General features: G+C 38.3%; 1 protein-coding gene across 1 annotated transcript in view; it reads left to right on the forward strand.

Annotated features, from left to right (window-relative positions):
• cntnap2a (contactin associated protein 2a) overlaps positions 1-13645 on the forward strand; it is a 1327865-nt gene that overhangs the window by 704117 nt on the left and 610103 nt on the right. Inside the window, 1 exon segment of the mRNA XM_052015905.1 lies at positions 11446-11617. Coding sequence (XP_051871865.1) covers positions 11446-11617 — 172 coding nt within the window.

The raw sequence follows: 13645 nt of genomic DNA on the forward strand, positions 1-13645 counted from the left end.
CAGAAATACAACATTGCAGCCTTGAGACTTCAGAATGTGTTGTACAGCTTCACAGAGGCCCCAGTCAGGAGCAAGTTAAGAAGAAGCTTCCAATGACTTGGCAGGCAGTCTTTTGTATCACTGTACATGAAGTGGCACCATGCTTCTTCAGCTGCTAATAGTAGTGGGTTTTGTAGTTGTGAGTAACATTGGATGCCAAAGGCATTTTATCTGCTTCTGCAAGTATACTAAACAGCCCTGAGTGTTCACAGAATGCTGCTATGCTCCTCAGCTCATGCCAGTCTTGGAAATTCCTCACTGGACCCAACTTCTGTTTGTATATCAGGTTTTAGCTAATGGATGTAATGGTTTGCAAGATGTACTTAAATCCATTGCTAGGCATTCCTAAAAAGCTTCTTTTTATCCCCATAAGAGTCAGAGGTAGAATTGATTTGGCTGTTATACAAGAGGGTTCGGGTGAGAGAGCAGTGGTGAGATTGTTAGGGAAAGTGGAAGAGCACACCTGGCCTTGGAGAAGTGCAAGGAAAGATGACTGTTGATAATTTGGACTAAGCAAAATAAGTTAAATATCCTAGAGATGTTTATACTGCAAAAAGATGACATTACTCAGATTCGAAAGGAAATAAAAATCAGAAATTCAGATACTAAATAAAAGTAATTTTTATCTTGCACTGTACTGTTGCCGCAAAACAACAAATTTCATGGCATATGTCAGTGATAATAAACCTGACTCTGATTCTGGATTAGAACTCTGAAGTAAAAGCAGAAAATGCTGGAAACAACCCTGGATGGTCTGAAACCAGGTCAGTCTTCAGTATATGTTATGGCAGAACTTTTCTGATACCAACAGAAGAAGGAAGCTGAGAGAGATCCCTCCCTCAACTCTTATTCTGATATCTTAACAACTGCATAGTTTGTGCTTTCTGCACGTATACAGAGCTAAAAAATGTCATTACTCTTGCTACCAATATCCACATGCTCTGATGATAGTGCAGTGGATCCCCCTTCCTTGATCTTTGCAGAATGGCCCTTAAATGGATTATTTGTCTCTGACAATAAAGTTCTAGTGTCGACATTAAATGATAAAACATGTCAAATAAGTTACGAGTATATGTAATCAAGATTTATCCCTTCGAATAAAGGGTAATGACAGGAGTTGGAAGATCGGTTATATGTAGTGTTGATACCCCAACCTAACTTTAGAACAAAATTCAATTAAGAAACAGCCAGTCATGATAGAGGTAATTTAAATTCTCATTTCTTACTCTTGTTTCAGACTTTGCTAATTGGGTGGTGCCATTCAGATAGCACCATTATTCATTTTAATATAGTTAATCACCTCTTTAAAATTCTTTAGTTTTTAATTATACAACGTATTCGCAACCTCCTGACTATCTCAGAATACAGGCTGCTTAACCACCCTGACAATCTCCTATTAGTTTTCCTAATGAGTTCTGTTGTCTTTTACTTATCTGCAAAAAGGCAATAGCATATCTGAAGGAAAGGGGATGAAATGGTGGGAATTTTGAAATACTTGATTTTTTATTTCCCTGATAACATAACATCAAGGTTATACATCTGTTAATCATGCAAATGAATGCTGAAATAGATTTTCACAGTCAATTAACTCTTTTCCTTTCTTTAATGGCTCTCTGCAGTAGGTATAGTTTCAATCTAAAGTAATCAATCAATCATGTTAGAGGCGAGACAGCTTTCTAATGCCACCCACTCATATCGTGAGGTGACGTATCTTAGGTGGTCTATTGCCAGTCTGCAGGGTGAATATAAATTGGATCTCAAATGGTAAACTATGTTTATGACTAGGTAATCTCTACAATAAAATGAAAGAACTTTAATTGTGAGACTGATTTTATAATAACACCATCATGCCCCAAATATTTAAGTTAAATTTGGAAAAGATACATGTTGGGCTTTTGGTATGCACTCATCCCTTGTTCTTCACGGATTTGCTATTTGCAATTTTGACTGTTCGTGACCAGCATCTGTGAAACAGTGGGAAAAATATATGATTCCTGCAGGTTCAAGAAACATCACCAATCATTGTCTGAAGAAATAAAGGGATCAGTTTCCAGATCACTTGTATTAAGTGGGTTCCCGCTGTGTAACAATGCAGCTGCTATTCAAATAGACACAGCTTCACTTGTGATTTCAAAAACGATCCCTGCTCGAAAGTATCAATACATTCAGTGGAAGTAGTTTGAAGGTCGTTTCTTGCTTTTATTCATGGTTACTATCTTAACTATATACTCTCTGACTATTGCTCTCTTTTCCCTGCACACTGCACCCACTATTAATAAAGCAGGTCCACATCCAAGGTTAAACAAATTCCAGAGCCCTCTCTAATTGTTTCTGAACCTGCACACACTACAGCCTTCTAGACCTGTAACATAGTATAAAAGTTGTGATTTATTAAGGTTATGAAATTGTCCGTGTATTTATTACCACACTTAGGGACATAGCTAAATATTTATTGGGTATTTTTTAGATCTGGGCATTAAAATTGGAGATTTATTTAGGTCAAAATTATTATTCACAAAACCTGTTATTCTGCATCGTATCCCTTATGGATAACGAGGGTAAGTGTATACAATTGGCACGTTCTGGTAGGAATAATCATTTGGAGTCTCAAATGGTTTTCAGAATAATTATTATTTTGTTATAATGTCCAGTCTAATTGTTGTGCACACTGATATTATGTGTGTGTGAGGCATTGATAAAATTATAGCTGCATTTTCATCTGCCACCATTGTGGTTCTGGCTTGGAAATACTGTATGGAGTCTGTGCCTAAAAGTGAATAAATTAGGGTTCTATGATGCTCCCTGGAATGTGATGCAATTTTTACATGTTATCGAAGCCTTGTCCATGGAGCAATACATAAATCAGCCAAGTCAGTCCTTAAAGGGCCTGCTGGTGATCTCTCCAAAAAGATTGTAGATCTTTAGGACAAGTGTGAATACAAATATTTTACTTATGCCTCCACAAAAATTGTCCTGGCTGGTCTTTAAGCTACTTCAAACGTACACCAGTACTTAATTCACCTGATCTATTCTCTTAATACTAATTTTACACTTAGTTACAAAGAAAAACTACCAAATTTTTAATGAACACTTTCAGTCAATTCGTGTTTCTTCACTTTTTTCTTCTCTTTATATTAACAAAACTTGACAATGGTCAATTGCATTTGATGAATGACATTGGGATTGGACTGAAGCTCTGTGCCCAATGTCTGTCCAATAAAAAAAGGTCTTGTGAAATTTAATCCCTTTGTATCCTGGGAACTGTTGCATTCTATCCGGGTTCTGCTAATTGAAAAAGGTATTACTGATGTATACTGCATATTCTACTAACATGTAGTATAGGATACACAATGACATCTATTATATCTTCATTTAATAGAGTGCCAGAAGATTCCTTTGCTGTAGGTGTTACAGGCTCATTGGTTTGAGATTAAAGCCAAACTACATCTGTTCATGTGTATTTTCTGGAGGGCATTTACTCATAATCCATTGACCTGATAATGCTTTGAACAATGAGCACTTATGAGATGCTGGAATCTCTTTCTCATGATTCAAACATTTTTCAAACATGTCAAAACCAGATATGTTGGTGTTTTGGGATTGAAAAAAATTGTATTGTTAGAAGCATTTGAAACATTCTCCTACTATGCATAGAGCTTGTGTTACTGAAGTTTCCATGCAGATATTATTTTATTGCCTCATGCTTCAGGTCCTATCCAGGCCCAGATACACATTAATGTGAAAGACGATTGATCTGTACTTCTGTAAATTTAGCATTCTCTGTTCACTGCTCACGACCGAACTCAGAATGGATAACCACTTTGCAGAACATCTCTGTTCAGTCCAGAATTGTGACCTTAAGCTTATAGTTGTCTGTCATATTAATTCTCTAACATGTTATCACTCTCACTTATTTTTCCTCTGCCTTCTACACCATTGCAACATGGAGAAATAAGAGAAACATCAACCGTTTCTCTTTCTACAGATGCTGCCTGACCCGCTAAGTGTTTCTGGCATTTCTGTTGTGGTGGTGAGGGACTTGGCATTGGTAATGCCACTGAACGTCCAGGGCAGATGGTTAGATTGTCACATTAACAATGGTTAAACCCTAGCAATTTTGTGGCATGAATGTTACTTACCACTTCTCAGCCCATGCCTGAATGTTGTCTAGACCTTGATGCATGGAAGTATGGGCTGCTTTATTTGCTATAGAGTTGCAAATGGAATTTAACATTGCATAATCATCTAGGAGCATCCTAGGCCTGTGATGGATGGAATTTTGACCTTGTGATGGATGGAAGGTGGATGAGATATGTAGAGTGCAAGCACAAATTAATCATCCTTTCAATCTCATCCACCTTCCCTCCATCATATGGTTTGAAGCTGAGCATGTGTTAATTGGAACCCACAGACTCTGACCTGCAAGGTCTCATGATCAAATGGTTGGTTAGAGTATAAGAGTTGTATTACTGGCAATGCAGCCCAGAGCTCTGGACTAACAATTTAGTGAATGCAAGTTCAACTTTCATTGTGGTTATCTGAGAATTTGAATTTAACTTAAATAACAACAATTGAAGTGAAAAAGCCAGTGTCAAGCATCAACATTGTTCTGTTGCTTAAAGGTAGCATCATCTTTTCAGATCTTATCCACTATCTCCAGTATCTTATCAGCTTAACTGCCCTGAAGAGTGACCCAAATAAACCACTCAGTTGCATCAAGCCACTCACCTTCACCACACAAATTGCATTGACTTAACACCATTTCCCACCACCACCTTCTTAGGACGTTGAGAAGTTAAAAAACAAATTGTAGGGCAAGAAACCTGAAATTAAAACAGAAAATTCTGGAAAAACTCAGCATGTCAGGCAGCATCCATGGAGAGAGAAACAGATCCAATTTTTCAGGTTAGTAACCTTTCAACAGAACTAGGAAAAAGTAGAAAACAGATGTGTTTTAAGAGAAAGGGCAGAGGTGGAAAGAAAAATGTAACAAATGGTATAATTTTCATCGGGTTGAGGTCCAATGAAAGTGGATAACAGAGATTAGTGTTGGATATGAGAGAGTAGTGAAGACCGATTGATGGTGGCTATCCTTTCTAAATAATAGGAGAATAGGGGGGAGGGGGGAAATGTCTGGGAATCTGAAATAAGAGGGAATCCTGGAAAAAGCCCAGCAGATCAAGCATCATATACAGAGAGAATTCCTGGTTCCTTCAGACAACCAGGGATTGATAATAAATCCCAGAATGCCGAAGAATGAATAAATAATAAATGAATGCTAGATCATTATACTAGAATGTTAATTAGATGTCTTTATTCACAATGATTAACTCAGTTATAGATGAACAGCAAATTAACTTGCAGATTGCAGGAACATAAACATCCCATGAACACTGGGCTGTCTCACAGCTTCTGTGATCCAGGTTTAGTCCTGACCTCTGGTTCTTTTATGTAGAGTTTGCCAATTCTTATCATAGAACATAGAACACTACAGCACAGTTCAGGCCCTTCGGCCCACAATGTTGTGCCGACATTTTATCCTGCTTTAAGATCTATCTAACCCTTCCCTCCCACATAGCCCCCTATTTTTCTGTATGGGTTTCAATGTATGTATCAATGTATGGGTTTCCTTGTAATGCTCCAGTTTCCTCTTACATCTCAAAGACATGCAGGTTGGTAACTTAATTGGCCACTGTAAGTGGCCCCAAGCAAGTAGGTGGGTGGTAGAATCCAGGGGGAGTTGATGGGAACATGAGGGGGAGAATGAAATGGGATTACTGTAGGATTAGTGTAAATGGGCATTTGATGGTAGATGTGAACTTGATTTTATTCTCTGATTGTTGCTCGATTTTAGTGGTTAGGTGTTCTTGTTGGATCATTATCTTTCTATTGCTTTTTCTGTGAATCTCATAAGAGCCAAGAGATATGTTCCTATTACAAGCACACTCCAGTTTTTAAAACTGCTGATTTCATGAAGTCATGCTGCAATGCTTCATGTTGTATTAACATGGTCTTTCATGCTTCTTACGTTTAATAGCATGGATGTTTAGAAGCATTATTGAACGATTTGAATAGGGGGTGGAGCTAGACAGTGTTGGAAGTTGGTGCTCATTGTGCTTTGACTGACATGACAAATTTCCATGCGTAATTCTTGGCACCCAATTCCTTTCGTAAATGCATGGCTACTATTTGGCAGCTAATGACTTTTGAAAGCCAAGGAGTTTGCCTCAGGCAGGTCCAAAGCTGTTACTTAGCACATTCAAAGAACTTAAATTATGCTGTATGAACTGGTTGGAAAATCTGATGTAAACTGAGCTGAAGGACAGGTCCAACTTTCAGTTTTCATTTGTCTCAATAGCAGGAGCAAGAGAAACCTCTCTTAGGCTTTGCAGCAAGACCGTGTGCTGTTGTTGGTCTGCACTTACTGTTTCCAACATACATACACTACACTCTCAGGTCTTGGCTACAAGTCAGCTTAAGCATCTGAGCTGAATGATTTAAGGAAATTCCAAACACTAGCTGCATCAGGATGCCTGATTAGTGTCCACAGTTCATTGGTATAATTTGAAGCCTGATTTGAAATGAGACTTGCTTTCCCATCTTTATAACACAGCATCCACTTCATGCCAGTTCCTGGAGTGAAACCAATTTCTCCCTTGTGGATTTCCTTTCACTTAGCACGCTCCTAAATCAAATTCTCTTTTTAACATTAATTTAGAAGAGGAAGAGATGGTTTTCTTCTCCAGTCCTTCTGTACTAAAGACTGTAATATTCAGGACAATGTTAGAGATGAAATTGCCCAACATAATCTGAATCAAGGAACAATTTATTTTCCTATATTCTGTTAATATATTAAAAAGGACAAGTCCTTTTTTTTATTTTCCCTCATAGGATATGGATTTATTTCAGAGGACAATGCAGAATGAAACATAAATCTATATGTGTGGAGTCTCATGTAGACCAGACTTGGGAAGGCACTGGATTTCCTTCCGTGAAGGATATTAGGAAACTCATAGTGTTTTAACAACAACCTGATAATTTCATGCTCATCATTACTGAGCTTGGGTTCAATTTGAATTCTTTAGCTGGCATGATAAGATTCAGACATTTCTGTCTAGCTTGTAGTCTCTGAATACAGGTGCCACAAGGAACAAAGCAACTGCATCTGCACTCAAAAGCACTTAACTGGTAAAATACTTTGTGATGACTCGAAGTTGTGAAATGTACTTTATAAACATAACCTTTTATTTAAGTTCCAGCTTCTATATTGCACTCATTCCCTTACTTATGCAATGCCCAGTTTATCTTTCTCAGCCAAAGAATCTTTTTGAATTAGGTTATAGGTTGTATATTATAAAGTAAACAAATATAACCGGCAATAAGTTAAATGTAGTAACTCGATCTTGACTTCTTCCTGAAGCACATAGACTAACAAAGTATAGGTGACATAATCAAGAACACTCAGTTGAATACTCATGATATATAGCTCGCCATCTATTATTCTATCTATATCTTTTCAGATAGAACTAAATATATTTCTGCAGATTTATCAAGAGCATTGTCTTAAGATTTCCTTCAAATAAACATGAACAGCTGTCTTACGTTCCGCATGGCCTGCTACAGAGTAATCTGATTGTGACTTAGAGAGTGAAAAAATCCAAAGCTGCATTATCCATATAAATGGCATTCCTTTGAGTAGTGGTTATTTGTTCATAATATTTTGCTAACAAATATGCAAAGGTGAAAGATTGAAACCAGCCACTTGCATGACTTCAAATGTTTCACCTTCTCCCGTCTTTCCTTTCTCTTTTCTCTGCTTTCTCTCATTATTTTCCTTTTCCTGTTTTTCTCCCTTTCCCCCTCTCTCTCTCTTCCCTTCTTTCTTTCTCACTCTCCATTAATCACAGAATCCTACAGCACAGAGGCAAGTCCTTTCACCTTTTGTGCTCTGCCATTTCATTGAAAGAGGTATCTAATTAATCTCAAACTCTAGTTCTTGCCCACATTCCAAGTGCAAGAACTGGGGTGTGATATTAATTAGATACCCTTGTTTCGCAATCCCATGTTGAACATTAATATTGAATCTGCGCCCATACCGTGTTTTGAAATGATACAGGCAACCCTTGCGTTACAAGGGGAGGTTGTGTTCCCAGAAAATGGACACGTGCAGATGACGTGGCCTTGCTTTTCTCTGATGCAAGGCCACGTCATCTGCACATGTGTCAAGAAACGTGAGTTGAAAGAAATTGTGTTTATTTGTTTACTATTTTTCACGTAAATTCTGTGAGAGAGAATTTTATTCTATATCTCAAATTTTTGGGTAGTGATTTGTGAATTCTGTAAGGGTGAATTTCCATAACCTGAATGACCATAATGCGTGGGTCGCCTGTATTGTATTAATTCTCAACATAAAACAAAAATCCTCAATGCCCTTTGTTTCTCTGCCAGTCATCTTGAATGCCTGACTGGTTACTGATCCTCCTGTCAGTGGAGAAATTGATACTTATTTGCTTTAAGGAAAACAGTCTCAGCAACTGAAATTCCACATGCCTCTATCTTTTAACTAAAGTTGCAAAATTTGCCCGACATATCATAATAACGCTAGTTCAGGAATTGCAAATTGTGTCATTGTTGTTTTACTTCCTGGACTGTTGCCCTAATAAATTGGTTGATATGTGTGGTGTTCTGGCTATATCCCCTCCGTCTTGATTGAAGATGGGTAGAACATATAGTTTATGATGGAAGGGATACATTTCATGTGGAATTTTAAGTGACTTTTACTCGTGTTCCTGCTCTTGTGTGTGCTTTCCTCTTTGTTTGTCACTGTCACTGCACTATAATTGACAACTTGGTCTTGCTCCCCAGCTCCCATCATATTTAATTTGTTTTGCCTGATGGCTCTATTCAGTGAAGCATAGCTTTCCTCATGGCACACACTCCACCACAGTTCTCCTGTGTGAGCTGTGATAAAGCCCATCTGCTTCACTCTGAAGCAGGGCAAACCCCTAATAGGAAATGTAGCTTCGGCACCAGTGGGACACATGCCAATCAAAGAGGTAATGCACAATCTCCACCTGAAGCTGAGGAAGCACCAGCCATTTAGAAGCTATTTCCAACACGTTAGAGCCCTTGCCCCCCCCCCCCCAATACTTCTCAGGAGGGAAAAGCAAACCACTATAGAGAGAAAAAGACTGAGCTCCAGTGATTTCAGTCATTTGAGAGTAGTCCCTTCTAATACCCGAGGGACGATTGCAAGAAGTTGTATTTATCCAGTTTAGCTCACAGCATATGCACAACTTTGTTAGGAAACCCAATGTCGTAGTGAATTCCCCACAACAGATTTCAGTAGTAGTGGGCCATGAAACATACTTCATGGCTCAGCTGCTGAAAGTTGATTCACAGCTAGTTTGAAGACCAGAGAGAGGATCTGTGTTGAGTCCCTTCTGGTGGGAGCAGATTGGACTGCAATGTGCACTATCCCTAATTGCAAGTTGATTCCCTCCATCAGAAGGAATGAACTTGACACATGCAAAAAAAAGCTCTGTTGAAGGATGCCATGACATTCTAAGTACAAATAAATCCAATGTGCAAGTGACCACTTATATAAAGAAACACCCCACCCAACAACCTCCTCCTCCAACACATGCACACAAAATCCAGGTCTCGACTTCTACTGGGGATTCAAGGTCCCAGCTCAATCATGGCAACCAGCTGATAATATTTTGTTGTCATTCAAAACACCCACCAGCTGCAGCAGCATGCTTGCCTGGCATCTGCAAATCACCAATAGAATGCAAATATGGTTTGAGTCTTGCACCAGCAATATCAAACTGTTATGTCAGTCCTCATACTTTCAGAAGTATCAGAGGAATGATTCAGTATCATCAGACGCTTGTTTGATCACGAGCAAGCTATGCTTTCACAAGGTTATCGTCATCGCTGTTTGAATGAGTTGACCCTGTTTAAGAGCTCTGTCATGTTAATTTAAGCTAGTTTTTTGGGGGATATAGACAGCTTCTTTCTTTTGAGGATAAACTTGCCTCCATTCAGCAGTATGAATCAAGCTCATTTGCTCCCATTCCCTGTGTAGTAGTTTAGAACAGCCACACAGAGCCATGCTATCTGATTATCTCTGGTGGGTTCAAGTGGGTCAGGTATATATTCAGTGCCATACATTTGTGCTGACTTAATATTTTAGAAATAAATACATGGTTAATACATTTTAGCAAATCTGTTTTTTTCCACTATTCAGTGTACAAATGCCTCCAAAGATTGATTCTGGCTTCAATAGAATAACCACATGCAAAGAAAACAATGGTCAGATTGGGTCCGAAAAATTCTCAAGCTTGGGTTGGATTCGGATTGGACATGGTGGGGTCAGGCTGGGGCTGGGTTTTAATTTTATACCCTAGTAGACCTCCACAGCAATGTGTGATGATGCATACCAAAAATTAGTTATGTGTGTTTACTTTAATTTATGGAACCCAGACCTTAAAATGGACAATATTTCCAGAAACACATTCATTTCTGCAAAATTTTAATTTGATTATTGACAAATTGGAAAGCTAGACTTTTGATATAAATAGCACAGTACATCAAGATCAAACATTGACTCATGAAAATGCAGCCTCGGGATGTGATTTGAAATAGATTCTGTTTATAGTTAAAAATATCTGAGCTGTCTAGGGAAGATAAATAATTTCTGGCAATACATTGTTTTTCACAATTTATAATTGCAATATTTGCTCTAACCTAGTGGATTCTGCATTAACATTCCAAATTGTTTTACCCAATGAATTAGATTTTAAATTATAGTCACAATTACATAGGTAAATTTAATTCACTTTTATTAAACATAACTACTGATTGTAAATGAGTTTTGTTTCCTATTAAACATTGATTTTTGATTTCATCAGCAACAACAGAATTATGAGCTGTTGGCTCTGTAGTAGGTTTAAAGATCAGAAGATTATGTTCACAGTAGGTAGCTAGCTAACTCAAATGTTAATCCATTTTTAAATCAATGGGTATTATAATAAATTGTAATTAATTAAGTTCCATGTCATTGTCATGGCAGTTCACTTCATTACATTGAGATATGGTTGGCATATAGAGAACATATTGCTCTTTCATTAGGACTTTGTGTGCTACATTCAATTTAAGAGTATTGTTTCTGCACAAATGTCAGTGATTTAAAATCTGAATCTGCATTAACAGTCAATGCTCTTAGTTTGTTGAGAATGACCTAACAAATTAATATATCATTTACAACTTAATTGCAATATTGCACATTAAGAATTGAAATATTTACTGCAGTACATTGCAATGATAATAACTTCTGATATTAACATTAATTTGTGATTAATGTCTGTAAAACAAAGAAAAAATTTATACTTGTTATTTCAGGTTACCCTGACGCACTAAATAACACACAACCAAGTGTCTCTCGGCGTTCCTTTCAGGGCTGTATGCAGCTCCTTCATGTGGATGATCAGCTCGTTGACTTACATGCTGTTGAGCAAGGGAAACTGGGACAATTTACGAATGTTAACATTGATATGTGTGCAATCATAGACAGGTAAATGGACAACAAATTTACTTTTCCTTCCTTATTTTTGTATTGACTTAGTGCAGGCTAATGTTATATCAGCACAATAATTATAATGATTTGTTTTGTGTTTTAATGATTTGGTATAGGTTAATGTAATATTAACACAATAATTGTATCTTTTTTTGGGAGACAAAGGTACTTATTTACTGAGCAGATGGATCACTTTGCAAGCCTCAGTTGAACTTCCAGATATCAAATTCAGAATTCTGGATGATTGCCTTGAAGACCGTAACAGAAACAACAAAGTCAACATGTTATTCCACACTGATTATTTGCTTCTGTTGGGTGGCATAACAACATTTTGTTTTTCTCCTGGTGTCAAAATGAAGGCCTCTACATAATCCTTGTACTTCTTCCAAGATCTGATTGAGAACCAGCAGAATGGTCATATGCTTACAATACAGTTGATCATCTTAATCCGGATTATTGCTGTAAATAGGTTTGGCTATTACTAAAACAGGAGGTGTTCATTGCAGCCTTTGAAACACAGGCATCTCACATTCAGTTTTTGCAACATAAATATTAAATTTTAATTGTCATAACTTATGCCTGGAAATTGGATCATATTGCATGGTTTGATCATGAGATCCTGAAATACAAAAGCAGAAATAGGCCACTTGACCTTTCATGCCTGCTCCACCAGTCAATAAGATTATGTCTGGTCTTTTACTTCAGTGTCACTTTCCTGTTCTAACCCCATATTCCATTGATTCACATAATATCTAAAAATCTATCAACTTCTTTTGCATTTACTCACCAACTGAGCTTCCACAGCTCTGTTGTGTAGAGAATTCCAAATATTCACAACCCTCTGGCTGATGAAATTTCTACTCATTTCCGTCTTGGGTGGCCTGGTTTAAGACACTCCAGCCAGGGGAGACATCATCCCTTAATTTTCCCGATCAAGCCCTGTAAGAATTTTGTACATATCAATGAGGTCACTTATCAAGTCTTCTAAACTCAAGAGATCTTGGTTAACCTCTCCTCATATGACAAATCTGCCATTACAGGAATCAATCTAGTGAGCCTTTGCTGCATTCTCTCTATCGTGAGTATATCTTTCATTCAGCAGTGAGAGTAAACCTGGACACAATGGGGTCATCTCACCAGTACCGTGTATGATTGGAGCAAGAGATCTTTGCTCCATGCTGTGCCATTGAACATCAATTTTACCTGGAGTAGTTTGCATTTGCAACCATTTCCAGGTTGAAGGACATCAACTAGGAAATTAGATTTGACTCTTATTGTTGTGAGTCACCTTTGTGACCCTGATACAATTTTCAGCGATGTGCATAATGAGATCATCTCCCCACTTCTACCTGCCATTGGACACTCTTGGGACTTAGTGCCAAAGTGCTGAACTGGGAAAACCAGACAAAGGAAAAAACTTGCCCAAGTCCTCAAACCACTCCCACTAGCTACATTGAGCTACCTGCTCACAAAAGCACTGATTTCCTGGACCCACCTCTCCACTGGCACCCCACGACCTCCCCAGTCTAAGTCTCTCCAACCCTTCTCACTTACCCTACTTTTGTTGATATCCACTGATTCCCCACATCCCAACATCTTGAGTCATGCCCCCTTCCCCCCCCCCATCAAAATATTTTCCCACAAAAAGCCCAGGGTAATCTCCTCCAGATCAATCTTCCTCTCCCCATCTCCCAAATGCTGGGTCCTCGAGGTCAGCTAGTGCAAAATTAAAACACAATCCAATTTCACCCAACCACAGCCAACTTGAACCCAAATGGAGACAAGGAATTTTTCCAAGCTACCAGGCCCAATCTAAGCCTTGGCGTGAACGCTATCCTGGGCTGCACACACAGCAGAGACCCATTCAACCAAGCTGTGTCCACCTTGATCCCCAGTCCATAAGCACCGATGAGCCAACTCCTGGTGCTTATTGGGCTTGGATTGGGTTGCCAGATTCACCTGGCCATCACACATACTGACACGATATTCGCTGCATCTTCTCAATAGAAGATGAATGTGGCAATC

This window comes from Pristis pectinata, chromosome 5 (genome assembly GCF_009764475.1).
Source record: "Pristis pectinata isolate sPriPec2 chromosome 5, sPriPec2.1.pri, whole genome shotgun sequence".
Classification (NCBI taxonomy): Eukaryota; Metazoa; Chordata; class Chondrichthyes; order Rhinopristiformes; family Pristidae; genus Pristis; species Pristis pectinata.